The sequence below is a fragment of the Kogia breviceps genome, chromosome 2, assembly GCF_026419965.1.
Source record: "Kogia breviceps isolate mKogBre1 chromosome 2, mKogBre1 haplotype 1, whole genome shotgun sequence".
NCBI classification, from domain to species: Eukaryota; Metazoa; Chordata; class Mammalia; order Artiodactyla; family Physeteridae; genus Kogia; species Kogia breviceps.
In genome coordinates this window covers 195,360,832-195,385,798 of record NC_081311.1, presented here as the reverse complement: position 1 = coordinate 195,385,798, position 24,967 = coordinate 195,360,832, and the positions used below count along the sequence as shown (strand labels likewise).

The 24,967-nt window shown below is 55.8% G+C and overlaps 1 protein-coding gene across 10 annotated transcripts in view; it reads right to left on the bottom strand.

The window, feature by feature from the left end:
• The window catches only part of DGKD (diacylglycerol kinase delta), a 105,611-nt gene that overhangs the window by 15,073 nt on the left and 65,571 nt on the right, over nt 1-24,967 (bottom strand). For 5 of the 10 annotated variants that reach the window (XM_059054381.2, XM_067027190.1, XM_067027194.1 and 2 more), the window contains 16 exons: nt 19,010-19,114; nt 18,623-18,755; nt 17,733-17,839; nt 17,290-17,415; nt 17,038-17,140; nt 16,203-16,365; nt 13,321-13,429; nt 10,509-10,648; nt 9,497-9,581; nt 8,309-8,403; nt 8,126-8,252; nt 7,770-8,049; nt 5,073-5,222; nt 4,089-4,217; nt 2,835-2,931; nt 756-929 (listed from right to left, as the gene is read on the bottom strand). In XM_059054381.2, the coding sequence (XP_058910364.1) occupies nt 756-929; nt 2,835-2,931; nt 4,089-4,217; nt 5,073-5,222; nt 7,770-8,049; nt 8,126-8,252; nt 8,309-8,403; nt 9,497-9,581; nt 10,509-10,648; nt 13,321-13,429; nt 16,203-16,365; nt 17,038-17,140; nt 17,290-17,415; nt 17,733-17,839; nt 18,623-18,755; nt 19,010-19,114 (2,123 nt within the window). Of the gene's footprint in view, nt 1-755; nt 930-2,834; nt 2,932-4,088; nt 4,218-5,072; nt 5,223-7,769; nt 8,050-8,125; nt 8,253-8,308; nt 8,404-9,496; nt 9,582-10,508; nt 10,649-13,320; nt 13,430-16,202; nt 16,366-17,037; nt 17,141-17,289; nt 17,416-17,732; nt 17,840-18,622; nt 18,756-19,009; nt 19,115-20,999; nt 21,156-24,967 lie in introns of those variants that run through there. The other 5 variants (XM_067027196.1, XM_059054383.2, XM_059054382.2 and 2 more) reach the window with 5 other exon arrangements.

Sequence of the window (24,967 nt, the reverse complement as noted above, 5' to 3'; positions counted from 1 at the left end):
GGGGACCTCTGAGCCTCTTCCGACACTCGAGCCCCAGAGCTCCGAGGTTTTTGAGTTCTTATGCTTGATTTTGTTTTCCGAGAAAGGTCCAACCACACAGGAGTTGGGGCATTGCCGGGCAGCTCCTCGGGCGTCACTGTGACCCCCTCCCTCCGAGTGACAAGGGCACCTGGCGGGGTCAGGCCTGCAGGCTCTCCAGCAAGGGGCCCCCTCCTCCTGCGTCAATGGCTGTTCTCCGCCCAAACTCCACACCAGCTTCCCTGTCTCTAGTTCTAGAAAGTCACAGCTGAACATCTGCCCTCCAGGTGATGGTCACCGTGGGGTGGGGCAGGAGACATCAACTCCCTTCTTCCCTTGTCATGTCTCCCCAGAGGAGAGGACTTTCTACTTCAGCCAGGAGGAAACCTTCCCACTTCTCTCCGTCCTCTCCCCGGCCAGGGGGAGAGAGTACGTGGTGATTTAGGGGAGAACCTGAACACCCCAGGGAAACACCCCCCGGGGCCTCTCTTATGGCATTTGCCTGCTCGAGGGCCTTGCGGGGGAGCAAGCCCTGACCCCACCTGAGGGTGACATGGAGATGCCACTGCCGTGGCCACGACACACAGACACGCCCCGCTTTCTGACAAGGCGTTCGTTCGGGCTCTGTGTCTGTACTCTGCCTGAGGGCTCTGCGCGCCCCGGAGATTACCCCACGGCCGGAAGGAGAAACCACCACGAGGCCCGGAGGACGGGCGTGCGCAGGAGCCGGCACCCACCTGCACTTCTCTGGGTGCTCGTCACGCTTGTTGTTGAAGTCCAGGGAGATCTTCGCATCCAGGCCAATGCCAAAGTAATTGTTCATGACGCACTTCTCTGTGTAATACTCTCTGCAAAGGGGCGTTTCAGGCCATTTACAACAACCCTGCATGCCAGCCTCTAAGCAGTTCTTCCTGAGGGCAAAACTCAGTTTTTTTGTTTGTTTGTTTTGGTTTGGGGAGGGGGTGGGGAGGTAACAGCATTACTGAGAGGTAACTCACATACCATACAATTTACCCATTTAAAACGTCCAACTCCATAGTGATTGTTCATGTATTCAGAGTCACGACAATCAATTTTAAAACAGCTCATCACCCCAAAAAGAAAGTCCACATCCTTCAACCATGAGCCCCAACCCCTCCCCAGCACCAGCAACCACTAATCTGCTTTCTGTCCTCTGGGACTTGCAGATTCCGGATGGTTCCTAGAAATGAAGTCACACAGCGTGTGGCCCTTTGCGTCTGGCTCCCATCACTGAGCACGTTTTCACGCCACGAGCACCGGGTTCATCTGAGTTCGATGCTTCAGCCCGGTTAATGGCGAACAGCGCCGACCCACTGCAGGGATCCTCGGCTGATGGACCTTTGGGCTGCTTCACTTTTGAGCTATGATTTGTGAACACTCGTACACACGCTTCAGTGGGGGCGTGTTTTCGCTTCTCTTGGGGGTGACCCTAGGAAGGGACCTGCTGGACCACGTGGCAACCCTGGCTTTTGAGGAACCGCCAGACTGTCTTAAAAGCGGCCGCACCACCTCACGTTCCCATCAGCAACGCTAAACCTGATGACATCGTGGCACACACGCTCACATGTGCTTACACCCTGGATCCCAAAGCGTCCCTCAAACGTCCCTAGACGCAACCAAAGCAAAGTCCCCAATGTGAAAATGTCCGGCCCGGCCCCACGTCCCAGGCCCACTGCGGCTAAGACCCCTTGCGGCCCCTGAGCCCCGTGGGCGGGGCCCGGTACACCACGCTGGGGAGGGAGGAGAGGAGAGCAGCCGGCGCCTCCCCAGGGGAAGGAGACGTCTCTCCCTGAGGGAAGAGGCCGCAGCCCTCGCTGCCGGGCGTGGGAACGCAGGGACCTCGCGTGAGGGAAAGAGACGGCACATCTGGCTCCAGAGGCCTCTGTGGGCTCTGCTCGCGGAAGGCTACAGCTCTGGCCTTGCCGGGGAGTACAACTCAGGGAGGGTCAGGACCGGAGCCCCCGCCAGGCCCCGGCGCGAGGAGCAGGCAGGAGGGGGGTGCCAGGCTGGGGACAAGGACGCGGGCCGGCCCTGGCGCAGGCATGGGAAGCCAGGCCGCCCTGCGGGAAAACCGGCTGCCGCTGTGCAAGCTTGCAGCTCTGCTTCACGAGAGCCAGAGTCTCCGCACCGCACATTTCTCACTGTTACTCACCCCTCCACGCCGGACACACATACTGGACAACTTTTAACCAACTGCCGCTAGCTGCCCAGAACTTGCTATCAGCCAGCAGAAAGGGAAATCCAGAAGGCTGGGCTTCCAAAATACCATTTGTCCCCGCAACGGTCTCCACACACACGAGAACAAGCCGCGCGAAAGCCCTCACTGCCTCTGACACTGGGGCAGCGGACACGGCACGTGGTGCGCAGAGCAGCGCCGGGACTTCATTCCCCAGAGTCCAAGCCCAGGACAGCAACTCCCCGGGGACGGCGAGGAGGCGCTTCCAGCCCGGGAGCTACACCAACGGAAGCGGCAGGCAGGCGGTGAGGAGGCGGCGCCAACGCGGGGCCAGCCAGGACGGCGGGGAGGGTGGCCGAGGACGCGGGCAGACCCTCCAAGCCTGCCGAGGCCCCAGAAGGTCGGGCGCACCAGGGCGGCGCCTCCCTTCCCAGACGTTCTCAACCCACCCTCTGCCCCGGACGCCTCACACCTTCTAGGTCTCCCTTATCGGCCAACGCCAGCCGGAAAAGGATCACCCGGGCAGCTGCTCCCGAATTTCTCTCGTTAATTCCAAGCCGGTTTTCTACGCTCCAGCATTCAGCTAACAACACGCCCCCTTGGTTTACCCCACACTCACAGGTTTTCTGGTTCGGAGTTAAAGGGATCGGCATTAATTAATAATCGACTGATGACTGAACCTCCAGGCAGGGAACCGGACATCCCGGCGCGAACACCTGTAAGGGAGAAAACAGGAGACAGCACTGCCTGGGGGCTCCCAAACGACGAGGCCCTCGTGTCTTTGAGACTGATGGTCCACGTGTTCTTCAGAAGGTTATTATAATAAGATGTTTCTAAAATATTGCATAAAAATGTCCAAACTTTGACAATTAATAGCCTCAGGGCAAAAATCCCTATCATAAATGCACAGTCACAGAACAAAAATGAACACCGGGTGGTAACCAACACCTACGAGACACATCAGAAGAGAGCTCACAAAGATAGCTCTCACTCAATTTAAGAAACTCCACCAAAGTGATCCCTACTACAACTAATCGTAGGGTCTAGGCATACAACTTTACGAGGCTAAATTCATGAGAAAAGGTTAAACATCAAGGAACCCTCAAGATACCTGCACCGATTTTAAAAATTTAAATGATCAACAGTAAGGCTGAGACGGAGCCCTGCTTTTGAACATTCTGCCAACCCATCCCTGCCAGGAACATCTTTGCTGCGTATTAACCAAATCTGTCTCAGCCTCTTTTCCCTAGAGCTTCCACAATTTTCTTTCTATTCAACTGAGATTCACCTAGAAATTGCCGAATCACTTACAGGGCAGCGCGTGCTCTAGCTTTGCCCAGGAGGCCCCACGAAGCGGCCTCACGAAGCTGGTTAAGGGAGGCTTATCGGCAATTTCGACCCCTCGTGCCATTCCTTCCTACCGCGGACACGAAGTGTCACCATGACTCCCCCTGAGGGAAGATGCAACAGGGGCTGCCTTGACATGATCCTGGGCAAAATGAAGGCCAGGCAAGGGCACTGGGCCCGACTCCCCTGGCGGCCAGCTGTGTTCCTTCCGCAGTCATGCTGGAAACAAAGGGGTGATCCACCGGCTCCCCGTCACGACCTGCCGGCCCTTCCCTTTTCACTCAGCCCAACTCCTATTTACCTATCAGCACCCAGCTCGACTATCACCTCCTCAGTGACATCTTCCTGGGACCCCGGGGCGACGATGTGAATGCCGTCTGCTCTTTGTAACAAACAAGACCACTGCCAGGCAGAGCGAGAGCTGGCGCCGAGCTGGAAGGCTCAGCGCCCTGCCCGCGCCCCTCCCCCAGACACACAGGCCTCTGTGCGGTGCCGGCGACCCCAGCCCACCCGGGGGAACACTCACTCGGGAACAGGATCTTCGTGTTCAGTGCTGGCAGGCTGTCCCGGTTTCCTGAGTGCGAAGGAAGGGAGGCAGAACCACCCAGGGACAAGCTTCCTTTGCTTATCAGCTTTTCGCACGGGGATTTGGACACTAAGAGAACAGAACAGAAGATAGAAGGCGATGCGAGTGAGCTACTGGCGGGGTTCATCGGAGAAAGGGGCAGCGGAGGAGGGGCCGAGGGAAGTGAGGAGTGGTTGGTTACAGGCACCACCAGCCCCGCGGAGTGTGCAAGACGAGGAACGAGGAAGGAGGCAGGCAGCAAGGAGGGGAAACGAGAAAGGGGACGCAGAGGCGAGCGGGCTCGGACACCCGCCAGAGAGACACAGGCCCCTGAGGGGCTGGGGCCTCGGTGACGGTGAAGCCTCCCCCGCCGGGGAGGAGGAGGGGCGGCCTGCAACCGCAGTCAGGCCGCGGGGTCTGTGCGTGGGCAGAGGGGAGTCCTGCACAGGAACGTGGTGGAGGAAACTCCGGGGCAGGCTCTCCCAGTGGCTCGTAAAGGCCACGAGCGAGGGGGCCGCACAGAGCTGGGGCTGTTCCAGGAGGACCAGGCGTCCCCAGGTGGTGGCCCGTACAGGTGGGTGGTCCCGAACCACCTGGAGCAAAGGTGGCATGTGGCCGGCCGCAGCCAGGAGGCCCCGAGCCCTGGGTGAGGACCCCGGGTGCGCAGGGAGGGCCCGCTGGGTCGGGGTGCGCAGGGAGGCTCAGAGGGCAGCACCGTCCCCAGCAGCAAGGTCCCTCCCCGCCCAGGGTCCTGCCGGGCCTGCACCAGGCAAACTGCACACAGCAGGTGGTATGTGAGACAGGTTGCGAGTTTGAGACTTTTTACACTTCCAAGCGGCCACAGACACCGTGAGAAAGCACCCGTAAGCTTCCCAAGGCAAGCTTCTGAGCATCGCAGACAAAAAGGCCCGATGGCGGCACCACAGGTCACCAGGGCCGCCATACCTCTGCGGAGGCTCCTGCCCTTGGCGGCGCCGTGGCCCTCGCCGTGGCACGCTCTGTCGTCCGACTTCAGGTCCTTCTTCTCCTCCGACTCGGAGAGACCTAAGATGAACCCCTCCTGCTCTTGGGTCTGGGCGTTCTGCTCGTCCACAGCTGTGCAAGGCAAGGGTATTTGCGGCTGAGCGCACGGACGTTACCCCGCAGGCACCACCAGGCTGGCGGGGCTCCACTGCACGCAGACCCCCCGCCTCATCTCACTCATCTCCCTTCAAACGTCGTCTCGGCTGAAGGCTTAGACCCGAAGCTCCGCCCGTCCCACTTTCTCCCCGGCCCCGGCACACGGGGCACTGGGACACTCGTGCCAGCAGGCTGGGGAGGAGGGCCGAGGGCTGGGAGAGACGGAGGGGAGGAGAGTAACGAGCGAGAGCACACACAGCCCGGGGGGAACAGGGCACACGCCAGTGCGCGGGGGCAGGTCACGACCTCACTGTTCTCAATGTCAGAAGCAGCAGGTCGATCTGCTCAGAGAGACAGGGGTCTGATGAGAGCGGAAAAGGTATGAGATGGTTTCTGAAGGTACCGAGAGAGAAGACAGAAGAAAACTTGATGGGGAGGATCTCAGGGTCTGGGTGAGGGTGGAGGTAATGAAGTTCACAGGTTACTGTGGTTTTACAGCGTTCTCTTCAAAGCTTAGCAAAGAGTCTAGGAAAAGGGAGCGATCAACTGGGCGAGTCTTTAATCCTGTGCAGGGGGTGCCTCTCTCCCCCAGGCCGACTAAGGACAGTCAGCAGTGGCATCCTGGACACCAGGGCCGGTGACCTGTCCAGGCCCCGGGCCCCTCGACCACTGCAGCCGGCGCCTGCCTCAGACACCACAGCGCAGACGCTGCCCCCGCCTTTTTTTTTTTTTCTCTCCGTTAAAACTATTTTGTCTTGTTTTAATACTTCATCAGCTGTACAGGGTTACAACTGTCCTAAACGTTTCTGGTTTAAATACAATCTGCATATAATGTTATAAAATGTAAACTTTCAGTGTTCTTTTCAATTTCAAAATCACACCTTTTTTTTCTCTTTTTTTGGTCTTTTCTTTTCCCCCTCCCTTTCAATACCTGAATGTCCTGCAAAAACGGAAATAAATCATCACAGGCTGCCCGGCCGCGGCCAGGGCACGACAGGCTGGGCCCGGCCAGAGGTAGAGGGTAGTTTTACATCTTTTTATTGGAAGTTTTCTTCCCTGTAACCCGAGTTCAGGCGCGGTCCCCACGCCCTCTGACAAACCCCAGAGAAACTGAAATTTCACATGTCAGGAATGAAAGGTTGAAGTCGTGTTTGCCAACAAAAAAGGCAGAAGCAAAATTAAGGCGGGGAAGAAAGGATGGTAGTGGGCAAAAATGCTACCAGTGAGAAAAGGGGCTGTACAAACGCACAACTGTTACAAGCCAACCCACCCTGCCAGGCCTCATCCCGCCCCCAGCCCACCCCCCAGCCGGACAGCTACAGCCCTGTGGCCGGTTTGGAAGTCACAAGGAAGCCTCTAGAAGCAGCCCATCCACAAGCACCTCCAGAGCGGGGGGGCCCCTGGAGCCCCTCTCCACCCTGGGTTTGGGGGTCCCCACCCTCAGCGTGCTGCTGAGCCCCGCCTGTTCTGGAGTGGACAGCACTCAGCCCCCATCCCCTTACATCCCGGTTTGCATAAGGGGTGCCGAGTGGCACCCCGGAAACCCCCCCGACAGGCAGCAGCGGGGCTGGGCGGCTCACCAGGCAGAGGCAGGGCCCCTGGGGGCAGAGCGCCCGCTGGCCCCAGGCCCCCCTTGCGTTTCCACGGCCGGTGGACTCCCCCCGCCCCGTCCCCTAGAATCATCAGCGTCGCCTCGCACCGCAGGCACACCCCGAGTTAGACCCGGGGGAAGTCGCCTCCCCTGCGGGACACCCGCTCCCCCAGACACCAGCGGATGCTCAACAGGACGCGCGGGGGTGGGACCCTGAGCTGGGGGCTGGTGGGGGCGGGCGGCCGGGCGGGGGTTCTGTTATCAGAAGTCATACCTGAGGCAGAAAGAGCCTCGCAGCGGGGCCGCTGACGCGCCCGCCCGCCCACGCGCTGGCAGAATGGGGGCGGAGGGCAGCCGCCCACGCTCCTGCGGTCAGGTGGCACCCGTCTCTGAGCACCGCCCCAGCCCGCCCAGCCTCCGACCCCACCCTCACCTCTCCGTCCCTCACATCGTCCTACAGCCTCATCCCCCACCTCTGGCCCGGGCCCACCTCCCTCCTGGGCACGGGGCCGTCCTCTGCGGGTGTCCTCAGAGCACCTCAGGTCTCAGCACCGAGGCTCTCCTCGGCCCCCCCACCTTCAGGGACAGTCCCACCTCTAAGCGGACGTGGCCAGGCTGCGCCCGAGGTCTGGCAGAGCTGCCGCAGGTGAGGACGCTTCCAGGGAGTGGGTCCCCCAACACGCTCCCCGCGTGTGCCCGTGCGAGGCACCTTTCCACCAGCTGGGGGTGCCCTCTCGGCCCTGCCGTCCACTCAGTGTCTTTCCATCGGGCACAGGCCCTGAGGAAGGAGGCGCTGGCCTGCGTCAGGCGGTCCAGAGTGGCTCTGGCCTACACGGTGGGTCCCTCTGCGTCTCGCGCCACGTTCGGGGGGGAGACTGGGAGCGCCCGGTGCTGGCCAGCAGAAAGCCCCGCGGCATCCAGAGCCCGGCTACCTTTCTCTGTGTGCTCTATGATCTGGCGAATCGCCTTCTTCAGGCTGTTGGCTCTCAGCATGAGCTGCTCCCGAGGACGGAATATCTGCGGCCGGGCTGGGCAGGCTGACCCCACAGCGCGGTCCCCGGTGGAGCTGGAGCCACAGCTGCCGCCCGCCCCCTCCCCGTCTTCCGCCTCCTCGGCGATGGTGGGGGGCGGCGTAGGCAGAGAGGACGAGGCCTGGGACTCGTCATCCAGGGTCTTGAGGAGAGAATCCAGCTTCTCTTTCAGGACAGAGCACTGGGCGGGGAACAGAGGAGGGAGTGGAGGGGCTGCTGCTCTGCCCTGACACCCACCCCAGGTGCCCAGGACACACCTTCTTGGCCATGACCTCCGACTCCTCCGAGCTCTCGGTGGTCTTCTCGTAGGCCTTCCCCACCCGAGCCACGAAGTCCTTCACGGTCTCGCAGAGCACTCTGTGGGGGGAACGCGGGAAGGGGCTTCTAGAGAGACGGTCCTGGCTGGGGCCCTGGCTCCCCTGAGGCCGCCGGGCACTCACTTGGCTGATGAGATCACCACCGAGTGCTGGTCGGAGGTCAGGATCTTAGAGAGATGGGCTGCGACCGAGTCTTCATAGAAGAGGATCTGCTGCACCTGCCATTGCCCCCAAACAGGGCGGGCGACTGTCAGCCCCACGACGGAGCCCGGTGAGCTCCACGCTAACCGCCCCCCCTGCCGGCCAGCCCCAGCTCACTTCACGCTCTGACAAATTTCAAAAGCGTCACGGAGCTGTGGACGAAGGGATCTTAACAGAAAAGAACGCGGTGATAAAACCTCGTGAAGGGCTCATGCCGCTTTCGTCGGAGATTCAACACCGCCAGCCTGCGCTGGGCTGGAGTCCTGCATCCTGCGTCCCCCTCAGCAGCACCGGCGGCAGGCAGGGTCCTCAGCTGAGGCTCCACTCGCATTTTTCTGTCTGGCTGGAACTCGGCCCAGGCCCCTCTCCACCTCTCGATACAAATCACCCCCTTCACCGCTCAACCCTGCCTGCAGAACTGGGGTCCCTCACCCTGTGTGACGAGCCCTCTCTTTAGACCTTGGCCCAGGGTTGGCCGACTTTACTACTGGCCAGAGAGTAAATACTTAGGCTTTGTACACGTACGTAGGCTCCCTCTCTTAAAACGCGCAAACCACTCTGCTCACAGGCCAGGTCACAGCAGCCCAGACAGGTGTGGCCTGGGGGGCTGTAGTTTGCCAGCTGCTGCCCTTGACCCTCCTGAGGGGCAGACGGGCCCTGGCAGAGCCCCCTCTCCTGCTCAGCCAGCAGCCAGCTCGTCCAGTGGGGTGAGCACAGCTGGGCGCCCAGCACTGCGCCCGTCTGGGCCGAGGGAACCACTGATCACAAAAACCACCGCAAAGTGAAAAGAAGAGCTACACACTGAACTAGCACAGACCAACGGCAAGGGTGGGACGTGCAGGAGGCGGGACCAGCGTGGGAGCCTGGGCCGGGCAGGGGCACTGGCAGCCGGGGGGCGGCAAGTCCTAGGGGACCATCGTCACAGAGGACCCCAAATCCGGCGACACCCCAGGAAGCCCCCAGACGACCACCCATCCTGTGGGGCAGAGGCCACGGGCGGCGGGCCCTGCACCTGCGCGGGTCTAACCTAGGGGAGGACGTCTAAGGGTGGAAGGAGGGCCCCAAGGTGGTGAGGATGGCGTGAGCACGCGGTAGGGCAACTGGAAATACCTCGGAGCCCTCGCTCAAGTCTTCGGTGCCGGTGGAAGAGGAGGCCGGCCGGGGGAGTTTGGTCTCGTAGGCCATGACGCTCCATCTGCACACACAAAGGAGCTCTCAGCAGGTCGGCTCGAGCCCCCAGGCAGGCCCCGTGCCTCTCCCACCTCCCCGACTCACTCGTGTCCTGGGGGCTTGATCTTATGACAACCCTAACTTCATTTGTAAGCCTTTATCTTGACTCCCGTGTCCCTAACCTGGCTCTTCACGTAGCTGAGAACAAATGTCACAACCCGTTGGACACTGCAGCTCCACTGAAGGAGGTGAAAGGCATCCCATAATGCTGCTTCTGGGAAAACGGGCTTCCCCTCTGCAGAGCTAAAATCACTCAGCCAGCAGCCAGCTCTCCCGCAGGGGCTGAGCATTTCACAGCCTCCAAAGGCACACAGGCCTCCCTTCAATAGAGAAGAAACGGTAGAGGCAGCTGGAGAGGGTTCAAGACCACACCTGCTCGTTGCAGCGCAGGAGCCCTAAGCGAGAATACGAGCGTTTCAGCAATACCAAGTCCCGCAGGCTGTGCTCAGGGGCTTTCATTTGTGAGCTCAGGGCTAAGAGCAGCTCGCTCGAGAAGCACGCCCAAGTTATTTCTAAACACACAGAGGAGAGTTGTCCAAAACTTAAGATTCTTCTGGGAACACGGGATTGCTCAACTGTGCAACACGTCTTCCTTATTGCAAGACTCTGCTGACAGGTATCAGACGAGGCTGCAAAGGCCAAAGGGGACAGGGCCACCTTCTCTAACAGCACAGAGGATCGGGCCTGGCTGGTGCGACCTGACCACTCGAGGGCACAGTGCCAACCTGTTCTGCCTGTCAGCTCTTTCATCATCTGACTGCCAGATAAAGCCCACCAGAAACAAGGATTCCTGCTCAGGCCGAATTTTTACAAGTAACTGCAGAGGGCCGATGGTTTCCAGGGACCCTGGGTTGAGAACACCTAGTCAAGGGGACTCGTGCGGTCCACTCACCTGTCCAGCATCTTGGTGCTGGCTCTTTCCAGCTTCTCCAAGATCTGTGGGAGCTGGGTGTCATCGTCACAGGCCGAGCCCCAGCCTAACACGCGAGCCAGGTCATTCCCTGTGCCGAGGGGCAGCACCCCCAGCTGACACTGAGACACGGGGGGAAGACACGGCGTCAAAGACCCTCCTTTTCACCTACAAGGTGTGAGGTCTGATCTCACACGGTGTGGTGCTCACATTCCAGGCAGAGCCGCTAGGCAGGACAGATGTCTCTCTAATCCGACAGAAAATTCCTCTCCCACCCACAGGCCAGCTTCTCATCTGCTGCCACATCTGACAATCAATCCTCTACAACCGCCCTGACCTACATTCCCACCTTCACAGCTATGGCCACAGTGCTGACTGCTGAGTATCTGGACCCCTGAAGAATCAGTCTATATGACTCCCCTCCACCTGCTTCTCTGCCCTCTACAGCACCACACTAACACCTTCCTTCCCCTCACAGCACCTTCCACGGCTTTAAGTCCTATCAAGACAGGCGCCAGGACTTCCAGTCTGGCTGTCAAACTGGAGCGCACCTCGGCACTCGGCCAGCACCCCTCCGCCTGTCACTTCCCAGAGACCCCCTGCACTGCTCAGGCTCCGTCCTCCACCTGGAATTCCCACCCAGAGCCCCCTGTGGAAACCCCACCTCGCCAGTTCAGTGCTTAGGAAGCTCCCCGGACACAAGCTGCCCAAGAGCCTTCGACCTCCGAGCCCGACACGCAGGGTAGGGGAGGGTCCCTGGTCCCCCCTAAGCACGGCACAGCCCGTGGTCACCTGCCGCGGCCACTGAGGAAGGCCCTCCACCTTGCCAGGGACAGCAAGCTGGACAGAGCAGGTGAGGACAGGAAGCCCCAGCACCGGGGGGAGGGGACCCGGCACCGGCTTCCCGGAGCCTTAAAGGAGCAGGCAGCACGGTGAAGGGACAGTGGCATTCCGGGAGAGGTGACCCCCCCCCCCCCCCGCCAAGTCAGAGCTCAGACGGGGAGGGCAGTGAGGAGAGAGCAGTCAGAGAAGCGGAGGAGGATGAAGGAGCCAAACTGGGGCCTCAATCTGAGTCCGGACCTTCTCCTAAGCCAAGGAGCCGCCGGGGAGCGCTCAGCAAGGGGGCAGGAGCAGAGCCGCCCCAAGGAAGGTCCTCGAGCAGGTGGGGACCGGCGGGGACCGGTGTGGCCCGGCGTGGCCCGGCGTGGCCCGGCGTGGCCCGAGAGGCTCAAGGAGGTGCATGAGCAGAACTGCCCGAGGGGAAGGCCCCCTCGAGGAGTGGACAGATGGAGCCCGGGGCCAGCCAGACGTGCTCAGCAGCACACACTGCTGTGCTGGACACTCCAGGGTGGCAGGTTAACCGGAGACGAGGAGGGAGGGCGAGGGAAGGCTCAAGAACTATTGTCAGATCTCCGGCTTGGATATCGGGTAGGATCATGGGCCACAGAGAAGCCAAAGGACACGAATGCTCCCTGAACTCGTCTGAATGCATGAAAACCTCTCTTCCTGACTTGTGATAATGAACTTGGTAACAATCCTGGAGGTGAACAAAACCTAAAATTGGACCTAAGTGTACTGCTCTAACTTCACCACTAGGGGGCAGTGCTCTCTTTCCTGAGCAACTCTCCTCCCTAGTGCTGAGCGGTTACTTGCACACCTGAGGTCCCCTCTCCAACGTCATTCCAGGAGCTAAAGGCTGACAGCAAAAGGTCCACCCCGCCTACAAAGACCACCAACGTGTAGAAGGACAAGTGACAAATGAGGAAAAATACGGGCAACAAGAAGCTTACATCCCTAATATAACAATAATCCTTAGAAATCAATTTTTTAAAAGGTAAATACCCCAATAGAATATTAGGTTAAAAAAAAACATGAACAGATGATTCATTTAAAAATTCATAGTTAATTGAGGATATGCTTGACTTCACCAGTATTAAAGAAATAAAAATGAAACATACCTCTTTTGTCTACTAAGTTGGGCAGAAGCCCTAAGATGTATCACGGACAGCACATGCGAAAAGACAGCTCTACGAGCATGAGGGATGTAAACTGCAGAGCGGTCTGGCAGTATCACCAGAATTTAAACTTGGGTGCTCTTCAAAAGAGAGCATAACTGGGACATTGTGTGCATGGTTTTCACCTGCACTGTCATTATGAAGCAACCTGAGTTGAGTGTCCACCCACGGGAGGAGATGAGCTAAACGCAGGGCTGGCGCAGCCCCACCCAGCGGAAAACCATCACGTAGGCCTCCGTTTAAACTGATAGATCGAGAGGTGCCCTCAATGTGTTGATCAAAAACTGACACTACACAATATACTGCAAGGGTACCATGAGTCCATTTAAATTAAAACTGCATTGCACACTGTACTATATATATACATTTTGAGAGAGAGGTCTGAAGGATAGTGACTGAAATGTTAGCAGTGGTTAATTATTGGGGGCGGGGGTGTGAGGGAGCTGGAGCAGAAAATAAATCAACACTTAAAAAACAACCCTACTCTGACCTTCTGAAGTTCAAGTATACTTCTGACCCCTGCTCACCAGCAGGAGGCATCAGGCAGTAGACGACATCACTACCCAATAAGGAGCAGCACCCAGATCTGCCCGTGCCCGGGACCTGCAGGGATGGAAGTGTTCTTTTGTTGGGTCCCTGGGCCCATGACGCCATCAAGCTACCTGCTCTTCCCTCCAAGACCACCCCAAGGGGACGAGGAGCGGCCCCCAAGATGACACAGCCTCTCTGTAACGCTGGCGTCGCTCTCCCGTGGGGCCGGCCCCTCCACACCCAGGTACCTGTTTGTGAAGGTTGAGGCTGTCGATTTCAGAGAGGACCCAACCAACACTGCCATCTCCACCACAAACCAGAATCCGGAACGTATCAAACTTCTGGAATAAGCGTAGGCTGCAGAGAAAACAGAACGTCAATGAAATGCGGTCCATACTAAGGGACAGATAGCTGGCAGCCAGTCAGTCTGGGGCTGGGGGACCCCCTCTGTGTTCCTCAAGGCCGACCCTGCGGCCCCTCCCGCGAAAACGCCTCGAGGCCGGAGCCCTGCTGTGCTCAGGCTCCGCCCACTGGGGGCCCCCGCAAGCACCTGGGAGCAAAGGCCGGCCCCCCTCAGCCCCGGGCCGGCCATGGTCCCCGCACGCGCGGCCAGCCCCGCACGCGTCTTCAGGAGCCCAGGGCTGCAGGATCCCGCCCACGCTGTCCCTGTCCTCTGGGCCACTCCGCCCACCCAGGTGACCGACCCACCCTGCACCCCTCGTGACTCCAGCTCTGTCTCCTTCCTGTGCTCCTCTTGGTGGCCCTGCCCCTCGCTCGCAGCTTCCCTCCCAGGACACCCGGCAGCCTTCCGTTCACTCCCCAGCCGCTTCCTGGGTGGTCTTATCCGCGTCTTGGCTTCAGGGACGACACAGAGGCTGATGACCCGAATGACCCTGACGATGATTCCCCCCACTCCCCTGAAGGACACCACCTGCCCTCGTCTACCAGAACGTGCCGCTCGGTGTCGCACGGGCGCTTCCTCGACCGAGCTTCCTTCCTCAGAGAAAGGCAGCGCCACCACCACCCCAGTTACCGGGCAGGCCCTGTCGTCGCCTCTCGCAACCCCTCCAGGAGCCTCCTACCTGCCTCCTGTCTCCTTCAAGATGCCTCCAATTCGTGCTACCAGCCTCATCTTCCCAAAACCAGTGTCGTCGGGTGTCCGGCTTTGGAAGGGGCCACTTGCTTCCAGGAGAGGTTCAAACCTCTCAGCGGCCCCCACGGCCCTCCCTGGCCAGGAGCTGCCACCACGTGTCCGCACCTCTGCACACAGCCCACCCTCTGCCTAGAGGGCTTCCTGCCTCCCTCCCCATTACCACGAACTCTCTTCAAACACTAGCTTGGCGGGGAAACTGAGACCCCCATCTGACTCATAAGCCCCTTCTCTTGGTTCCCAAAGAACCTGCACACCACACTGCCAACGAGACAGATCGCCTGTCTTGGGCCTGGACTGTCCGTCCGCGCCCGTCCCTGGCAGGCAGGGCGTCCCCTTGGCCGAGCTTTGCATCCAGCACAGTCCTAGCGGGGGGAAGGCCTCAGACGACAAACAGGACCAGGTGACAGGGAACTCGGGACGTAACAGAGGGGCGAGGCTGCACCTGACCTTCAGGCTGGGAGAGAAGCAGCCACACATGTCCTTTACGAACACTGACCTCCCTCAGGCCTCCCGCTCTCTGGAGAAGAGGGGACACGTCACGGCCAGGAATCAGGAAGACGAAGCCGAATCTCTACGTTTTCTTAGGAACAGTGTGAGAGCAAGGCTGCTTCCCAGAAACGGGACCTGTCTACGGCAAACGCAACCGCACCTCTGCAGGTCTGCACCCGAATCGCCCCGTCTCGTCCGTAACGCCTACTGCGAGCCGGGGGGCTTGCATATGCTTCTCCAAATGAACACGTGCTCATTCCGCGGTCCTGCTGTGCAGCCCGCCCTGGCCAACAGCCCTTCGGGGCGTTCCTCCAACATCCCTGGCGCCTCGGGGAGCAGCGGCCTGCACCCGTCCGGTGCATCCCTGCAGGGCACCTCCAAGGTCCCTCCAGGGAAGGGGGTGCTGTCACCAAGGAAACAGGCTAGAGAGCTGCCGCCGGCGACCATTCTCCAACAGCAGGTCTCTCCAACCAGACCCAGGCTCAGATCACAGGAGCACCCAGCTCAAAACCAACACCCTCCCCGCAGCCTCCCAGGAGCGCCCCCCCGCCGAGAGAGCAGGCTCTGAGGGCACTGTCGGCCGCAAACAGCCTGCACCACCGGCCGCAAACAGCCTGCACCACCTCCCGCACGTGCCGGGGGGCCCACAGAGCTCCCCCCTGGAGCCGGTGCTTCCCAACGAGGAAGGAGTTGGTCCAAATACCAGAATTTACAAAAGCAAACGTTTTCCACAAACCTCTGGATCGTATAAAACGAGAAAGCACACGTCAGGTCTTTTACTTTGCCAGATACATGGGGCCTTGCATATCTGCGTGTCATGGCACCTGAAACTTAAGTAAACTCAAGTGCCCTCTAAAATGAAAAATCTCCCTTTTGGCCTCACTGGAGAAAAGCTTCCTACTCGATACTGAGCAGCCATTCAAAAAAATGAGGCAGATCTGTAACTACTGACATCAGAACACATCCACACTGCTGTCAGCGGACACCTGTAAAAAGCACACCGCACAAGGGCAGGTAACCTACGCCCCCACCGGGTTTCAAAGCCTGCGTGTGCACATGACTGAAACACGCACTGGAAAGCTGGAAGGACACACAACTCCATGAAGCATTCAGAGTGGACACCTCTGCCAGTGGAATTTGGGAAGGGTAACTTTTATTTCCTATTTAAAATTTTCTGTATCTTTGAATCTTTAAATAAGCATGCACTTTCTTCAAGTGGTTTTGGTTTTTGTTTTTTTTTTTTTTGCAGTACACGGGCCTCTCACCGTCGCGGCCTCTCCCGTTGCGGAGCACAGGCTCCGGACGCGCAGGCTCAGCGGCCACGGCTCACGGGCCCAGCCGCTCCGCGGCACGTGGGATCTTCCCAGACCGGGGCACGAACCCGTGTCCCCTGCATCGGCGGGCGGACTCTCAACCACTGCGCCACCAGGGAAGCCCCTTCAAACGGCTTTTAAACTCCAAGAAAGATACATTTTACAAGCTTCCTACCCAAGGTGTGGTCCTCCATTCATGAGGTCAAAGACCTGGGCAGGGTTCAGCAGCTGCTTGAATCTTCTGAGGAACTTCACACCCTGGTTGTCCCCACTTTTTGAATTGACGAAGACCAGCAATGGACTTGTGCAGGATGGGGGACACGTGGCCTTCCAGAAGCCTGGGCGTGAGGACGGAAAAGGACACAAGAAAATCTGAAAGCCACGAAAGACATCAGGGCGCCCCCAACTGTGTACCAAGTAGACACCCCCCGTGGGACCTACAACTTACACGTACACGCCCAGGAAACCAGCAAGAGATTAATCCACGTTTCCACAACGCCATCCCCCGTGTAGAGGGAAGCGAGTCCTCATCTGGTCTGACCTCCCCTCTGCAGGACGCTAAATGTCAGACACTGCTCTCAATCTAGCAGAGGTGACTTCCTGAAACACGTGCCCCGGTTTCCAAGTTCCCACCAACACTTGTTAACATGCATCATCGTGTACCATCTGGACAAGCGAGCGCAGAGGCGGAAGAGCGTGTAATTAACGTCAGCTACTAGACGAGCCTAGTTGATGGACAGCCCACGTCAAAGACGGAGAAGCATCTTAGACTCGGTTTCTACTCAACAGCCAATGGACCCGCCACCTTCAAGTATGGTCCCGGCCAGAAGCCAAGGCTGTCGGGACACTGTTCATCACCTCCTCTCCTCTCCCCACAGCGGCTGGGCCTGACCTCTTCCCGACCACAACTCAAAGTCACTGACATACCCAATTCCAGAGCGGGGAGGGGAGAAGGCCTGGAGAAGGAAGTACGGGGAAACGGCTGAGACGGGAGAGTGCGTGGTACCCACCATCGGAATCGACGCTGTTGAGGGCGGTGGGCGGTATGACCGACACCTTGCACAGGCCCAGCGGGCACTTGGGCAGGAGGGACTCTCTACACGCCGCGTGCACCTGCAACACGGGCCCGCTCGTCACAGGCGGCGCCGGCCTCCCGCCCACACCCCAGAGCTCTCCCCAGGCCTGCCGAAGCAGGAGCCGTGCTCTCAGACCCGGCCGGCCTGTGCCCATCTGGCATTTGCCCAGAGGCTGCGCTCGCTCACCATGGCCTTGCACCAGAGGCAGCGCCAGTCCTGCAGACGCAGCACGCTGCCGCAGGTCTTGTCGCACACCGTGCACTTGGCGCTCACGGGCAGGTTCCCCTCCAGCCACTGGTGAGGCATGGCGATCTGCAAGCCACGCAGAGACATGCACCGGGGGCATCCTCACAGCCTCCACGCGGGCCAAGGGGACCCTCAGGCAAAAATGCTCCAAAATGAACTCCACGAGGGGGTGGGGCGGGGTCTGCAGAGCCCTGTCCACCCCACTGCTCCCCTGCCAGCATCCACAACTCACAGGGACTGGCCAGAGCTCGGGGCCCCCAGACACCAGCGTAACCAACCCTGCCCTCACTCTCCTCAAGAAAGAGATCTGAACACAGGTGGGAGGTGGCGGGAGTGCCTCTCGACCTGGTGCTAGGAGGGCCGTGCAGGGTCCCCGGGCATACCCCGTCCTCGTCCTCGATGATGTCCTTCCCGATGGAGGCCAGCGTGGTCCACTTGCAGTTACTGGTCGCACGCACAGCACAGCGTTTGTGGGCCTTAAACTTACACACTGTGAGAGAATGAACACGTTAACCCTCGAAGCTGCGGCCATGGTCTGGGGGTGAACTGCCCTGCTCGCCTGGGAAAGTTGGGAATCAACATATATGGTTAGTTTACTCATAAACGAAACCACAGGATGCGCGCAGAGACCGCTTACGGGGAGACCAGGCGTCCAGCCTGGCCAGGGGGCAGCAGGCTTTCTGTGAAGGGCCGCAGACAAAGCAACACAGGCTCCGCAGGCCAACCATTTGGCTCTGTCCCCACAGCACAAGGGCCGCCGTGGCCACACTTCACATACGGACACTGAAATTTAAGTTTCACGGGATTTTCTGCATCACAAAACAGTTGCCTTCTTTTGATATTTTTCAACCTTTTAAAATGGTAGAAACCATTCTTAAGCTCACAGGCTGTACGACATCAGGCGGCAGGTGGGAACTGGGCCTGGGGCCAAGGTTCACCTCTCTGCTTCTGCCCAAGCCCAGTGCCCCTGTCCTCTAGATCTGGAGGACCATTTACCCAAAGAGGGGCTGAGAGATACTTTAACTCCTTCTTCCCTGTGTCCTCTATGTTTCCTCTTTGTGTCTCATGACTACCAATTCCCTTCTTTTTACTTTGTTCCGTTACTACAAATGGTCATTTATCAAAGATCCCTGAGTAGGCAAAGTAAACAAGGGTGGAGTCATACAAGCCACTCTACCCCTGACTGACCTGAGGTGACTGTGCTTGGATTCCTACAGTTTTGTCATGTCAAACCCCAGGCCACTTTTCCCAGCGGGAAACACATCGTTCGTACCTTCACAGGACAGCCCGTGGGACGTGACCCCAGACAGAGCCTCTCGGCACACGTTGCAGTAGGCGGGCCTCGCGTGCGAGCAGGCGTACCAGTTGTGCGTCCCTGAGAAGTGGTCCATGCTGTACTGGGTAGGCTGCAAACAAAGAGCAAAGATGGCAAAGATGAGGCACCCCTCTGACCTCCCTGAACATGGTAACTTGGACGAGATTCAGTAAGAAATCAGACAGGGTCACTGCCCCGTGGCCCAAAGATGAGCAACAAGCCTTCAGTCTGCAAGGAGCATGCTGAGAAAGTGAGCTCCGGACGGTAACAGCCCAGCATGGGGGACATTCAGACGGCAGAATACAAGGGGGAGGGCGACAGAAAGGGAGGGCTTCCGCCCCTAACCTCAAAGTGCTCCCTGCTCTGGACAGTCTTCAGCGCTGCAATCCAGTCTTCCATCTCTTTTCTGTTATCTGCACACAGGATGAGTTTCCTACATGGAGTGATGACCTGGGGAAAGAAACAAGAAACATGCAACATGTCCACGAGCAGAAGACAAACGCTAGCAACTACGAAAACTTTTAAAAAACCTACCTTCACTATATACTTTCTTTTTTCATGAAAAAGCACTGTTTCATTCAGGTATTCAATTGAACAGAACATAAAGATGGTTATCATGGGTCATTAAAAGTCAAGAACAATCTCAAACCAAAAGGACAATCAAATTTAGATTACAGATTCACCAAAATCAACTCAAGTGGACATTTACCAACTATCTACTACTGAGACATGGTAATCAGCCGTAGGCAATTTTATTTATTTATTTATTGCCGCGTTGGCTCTTCACTGCTGCATGTGGGCTTTCTCTAGTTGCATCAAGCAGGGGCTACTCTTCCTTGCAGTGCACAGGCTTCTCATTGTGGTGGCTTCTCTTTGTTGTGGAGCATGGGTTCTAGGCGCATGGGCTTCAGTAGTTGTGGTGCATGGGCTCAGTAGTTGTGGCTCGCAGGCTCTAGAGCACAGGCTCAGTAGTTGTGGCACATGGGCTTAGATGCTCCACGGCATGTGGGATCTTCCCGGACCAGGGCTTGAACCCGTGTCCCCTGCATTGGCAGGCAGATTCTTAACCACTACGCCACCAAGAAAGTACCGGCAATTTTTTTTAAAGGAAAAGAAAACACAGTTTCCATTGCTCCAAAGAACTCACAAGCTGACACCTAGCACTTCAACAGTTTGGGGAAGTCTGATTCACAGTTCCTGTAGGAATTTCCTGTGCATTTCAAGCATATCATACATAAATGTTCTTTTAAAAAAACCTTTTACTGTATGAAAATGGAACAACAACCTGCTACTACAGTCAGGTCTGAACAATTTAACTAGAAATGAGGTCATGAACCCAGTAATAATCAACAAATAAAAACTGTTATCTACAACATATAGAGTCTTTTATAAATCAATAGAAAAAAAGGCTATGAACTTGCATTTCACGAAAGAAATACAAAATGGCTAATAAAGGAATGAAAAGATGCTTAATCACTCTCATCACTGGGGAACACAAATGAAAAGAGCAAACTATTTTTCACCTATCAGATTGGCACAGTTCTTAGAGACAATAATCCAGTGTTGGAAAAGGTGTGAGAGAAGAGAGTTCTCCTCAAGTACTCATAGGAGGGAAACAGAGTATAAACCTTTTAGAGAAAAATTTGACAATGTCTATCAAAATTTTTTAAAGTCAAAACCTTTTACCTAATTATTTTTATAATGCTTTAATATAGCTACATGGTCGCAAAGTCAAATTGACAAAATAAGGCACTGATTTTATGTGTGTCCCCTCATCCTAGTTCCCTCCCTTCCCGAAAGGCAGCTTTAAAAATAAATAGAAGTATGGTTTATCCTCCCATTTGTAAGATACATGCAAATACATGTATATATTCATATTCTCTCTTTTCAAAACAGTAGCATACCACAGATCCTTCTGTCCACTCTCTGCTTTTTCTTTTTTCTCTTTTTTTTTTTTTTCGGTATGCAGGCCTCTCACTGTTGTGGCCTCTCCTGTTGCGGAGCACAGGCTCCGGACGCGCAGGCTCAGCGGCCACGGCTCACGGGCCCAGCCGCTCCACTGCATGTGGGATCTTCCCGGACCGGGGCACGAACCCGTGTCCCCTGCATCGGCAGGCGGACTCTCAACCACTGTGCCACCAGGGAAGCCCTCTCTGCTTTTTTAATTTAATCACAGTTGGCCCTTGAACAGCACAGGTTTGAACTACAAGGGTCCACTTACACGCAGGTTTTTTCCAACGGCAAATACTCCATGACACGTGGTTGGCTAAATCCACAGATGTGAACCATGGCTAGGGAAGAACCGCGGCAAAGGAGGACCGATTATAAATTATACCTGGATTTCCAACCGCGTGGAAGGTCAGGGTCGCTGACCTCTGCGCTGTTCAAGGGTCAGCTGCACACATCCTGGCCATCACTCCTTAGCAAAAGACCGCGATTCCTTATTCTTCCAACAGCTGCCCGGTGCTCCACTGCATAGAAGCACCAGAGTCTGTTCAACCAGTCCCTATTCACGGAAGGTCTATGTTACTGAAAATCCTTTGCTATTTCAAACAGCGGCACAATGAGCAGTCTTTATGTGGATCTTTTCATTTTTTTACTGGGGTATTTTTGGAATAAATTCCTAGAAGTAGAACTGCCCTGACAAAGAGTAAATGCATACGTAATTTTGCTGCTATTGCCAAGTTTCCCTCCAGGGGGTTTGTACCATTTTGCATTCCCACCAGCAGTGTTAGGAAAATGTCTGCTTCCTCATGGATTCACCAATAAAATATGTTATTTAGGGCTTCCCTGGTGGCGCAGTGGTTGAGAATCCGCCTGCCAATGCAGGGGACAGGGTTCGAGCCCTGGTCCGGGAAGATCCCACATGCCGTGGAGCAGCTGGGCCCGTGAGCCACGGCTACTGAGCCTGCACATCTGGAGCCTTGCTCCGCAACAAGAGAGGCCCACGCACCGCGATGTAGAGTGGCCCCGCTTGCCACAACTAGAGAAAGCCCTCGCACAGAAATGAAGACCCAACACAGCCAAAAATAAATAAATAAATTTTTTTAAAAAATACGTTATTTAACTTTTTGGACGTTTGCCCATTTTAGAGCTTTAATTTATATTAGAAAAATCCAATTTAGGAATATCCAACTTAAGTTATTAGATGATCATGTTTCTGGCTCAGAAAGTTTAGAAATAGTATTTTATAGATGATCTCTTCCGTGATTTCCACAAACTACCTACAAAGCTTAATCACCGAAGGGGGTAAACAGAACTGGGCTACAAATGCACGGTGCTGTTCACTCTTCCACGACCGGGGTAACCACAATAACGCCACGTGGGGACCAGGCTGGGTGTAGAAGAGGTAAGCCTAGGAGAGAGTGCGGGGAGACGGAAAGACGGAACACAGAGGCCTGGAGCGGCCGCGCCCTCCTGGGGTCGGGTGGTGGGAGCTGCTCTTTCACTCCTGGAGAGCACGGCAGGCAGCTGTACCCCACCCTCCCAGCAGACGCCAGCTGAGTGTCTGCTCTGGACGTGGGCTCCCAAGGCCATGACAGGCAAGGTTCCTACTCACACAGAACTCGCACCGGGGAGAGACAGACAAACCACAAAACAATTTCAGACACTGACAGGAAGCGGGTCGTGTGCAAGGGGGCTGGTGGGTGCTCTGGACCGGGTGTTCAGGGAAGGCCGTGGCAGCCTGGCAACCGCCAATGGCCTGGGGTCGGTGCATAAGGAATTTTCATCAGCAACTGTATGTCTTTAAGATCTCAGCAAACACTTCTTTATTATTCACTCCAGGGTGAGTTTTCATACTTGAACATGTTTATGAGCATAATAAATACAGTTACAGAAAGACAGTACATTCATTTTGCATAACTCAGGGATTTATTAGGAGTTACTATGATATCTACAGAAGAGAACGATGAGATTTTTTATGCCCATCCTATTTTCGGTCTTGACCAACAGATGGATGTCCAAGAACCTGGTTTTCAGCCTTCTTTTTTTAAACTCTTGTGCCTGTTTGACGGTACCTCAGACAGAATCCCACCTGGCCACTGACTGTTTGGGAAACGCTTCCCTTCTGGCAAAGGAGAGGTGTTAGAAGTCACCTGCCAGGCTTGTCATGGGACTGAACGGGGCCAAATGTGCACAGGACCCAGCAGGGGGCCCAAACACACCCCTGGTCTGAAGCCCTGCGAGATGTGTAACTTGGAGCAGCTGCCTGTGCCTCCACTTGCTCACCTGAAAACCGGGGCTCTCAATGGTGCTGTCACATCCTAGCGGTGCTGTGAGGTGTGGGCCAGGGACCATGTAAGGTGCTGAGAACAGCGCCTCGTATGTAAACACCCCACCACCATTACTCTTGGTGCTACTTCAGGCTCTAGGTCCTGAGATTGGGGTATTTTCTCTTTGATGGAACTAAAAGATGGCTCTGCATGTGGACAAATCTCCCTGAGACCATTCTGGTGCCAAGAGTCCACCTCCCGATCATGAGAATCATCACAGAGGACGTCCGTCAAATAAAAATCAATCTCTGCTTCTCTCCGACCACGCCCTGCCACCTTGAGACAGAATCCGTATTTCTTAGTTGCCCGCAAGACGGGTCATCACTCCATTCCCTTGGAGGCTCCTCCTCCCTTTGGTGGCCCGCAAGCTCCTCAAGAGCCTTCCAGCCCTTGGGGAGCTTCATGGGAGAGGTGAGGTTGGGAGGGCCTCCTCAGGAGGAAGGGAAATGAGAGGCTGTTTCTGAGAGGGAAGCCTTGGACGGGACTTCCTACTGAATGAACCCCTTGGTTTTGGAGACACAGCGGGCAGGACAGGACCCAGGAGAGAAGCAGGTGTTGGATGAGTCCAAGGCAGGAAGAAGGCAGGATTCAGAGGAGATGCCCTAAGGAATAATAAGAGTGTCCCTCTGTTTGGGCTGCAGCCAATACTGTAACTCCTAGAAACCAAGGAATGGTGTGAAAAAGCTAGAACTATCTCCAAAACCTAGCCTTCACACAGAAAAGACTTTAGAGACTAAAAGATACTCTAAATTTTTCAAACAAATTTGTATGGTAAGAAACAGTTCACACAACTAAATGAACTTAGAAGGTAACTGCAACTTAAAAGTAGGGTAATAACGTGAACTTAGAACAAATCAGCGACAGCACAGAGATTCAGCAGGCTAGGTCCACGACTGGAATAAGCAGACGTGGTATTAAGGGACAGAGCAGAGGAATACGATGGGGCGAGAAGACAGACAGCCATGTGGAACCCCACCAACTCAAGAGTGAAAGCACACCACACACCCTGAAGTCAGAACATGAATGAAACAGAAAGGATATCCCAGAGGAAGAGCCGAGAAAACAGTGGAAGTACTTCTCACATAATCCTCTGAGGAGGCCAGAAGCACAATAAACAGATCTGAATTTCTTAGACCCTTGCTGGAATTCTCCTGAGATAGAAAAACTTAAAAATCAGTAAGAAGAGAAGCAGACCAACTAACAGGAAAACGGACAAAAGACTTCAACAGCTATCTCACAACAGTTATTTCACAAGTGACCAATAAGGGACACGAAAAGGTGCCCGCCCAACTTGATTAGTCATCTGGGAAGTAGAAATTAAAACCCCCATGTGGTACACCTTTCACGGTGGCTGAGCTAAAAAGAAGTGCTCAGTGTCAAAAGACAGTATGGAGCGCTGGCGAAGAGGCAGAGCAAGCAGAACCCTCGAGCGGTTCTGGTGGGAGTGCGATTCGGTACCGTCACCCTGTGGCTCAGCAATTCCACCCATTGGCCCAACCAAAATACAAACATATCTCCTTCTCGTCGAGACACAGAAAAGGACTTCATGGCATCAGTACTCTTAAGAGGCCCGTACTAGACGCAACCCAAATGCCCTGCATGGGTAAAGTGGATAAATAACCTATACTGTATTAGTATAATGGAATACTGCAGAGCAATGAGAATGAACCACGTGCTGCTACATGCAATAATGTGATGAGTTTCACAATGCTGAAAGAAGCCAGACACAAAAATATATATATACTACTCATATAAGTTCATTATGCACATACAAAGTTAAAAAAAAAATGTAAAACTAATCTATAGGGTTAGAAGCTAGCTGCTTCCAGGAGTTGCTTTGGGGGAGAAGGGTACAAAAGAGAGCTACTGGAGGCTGCTAACGTTCTGTTCCTTGATCCAGAACATTCATCAACCTGTAGATGCTATAATCGATACACTTTTCCATATGTGTGCTATACTTCAGTAAAAAGAATATAGAACTTGGAATAAAACTAACAATGCAACTGAATCAAAAGAAAAATGGCAGGGA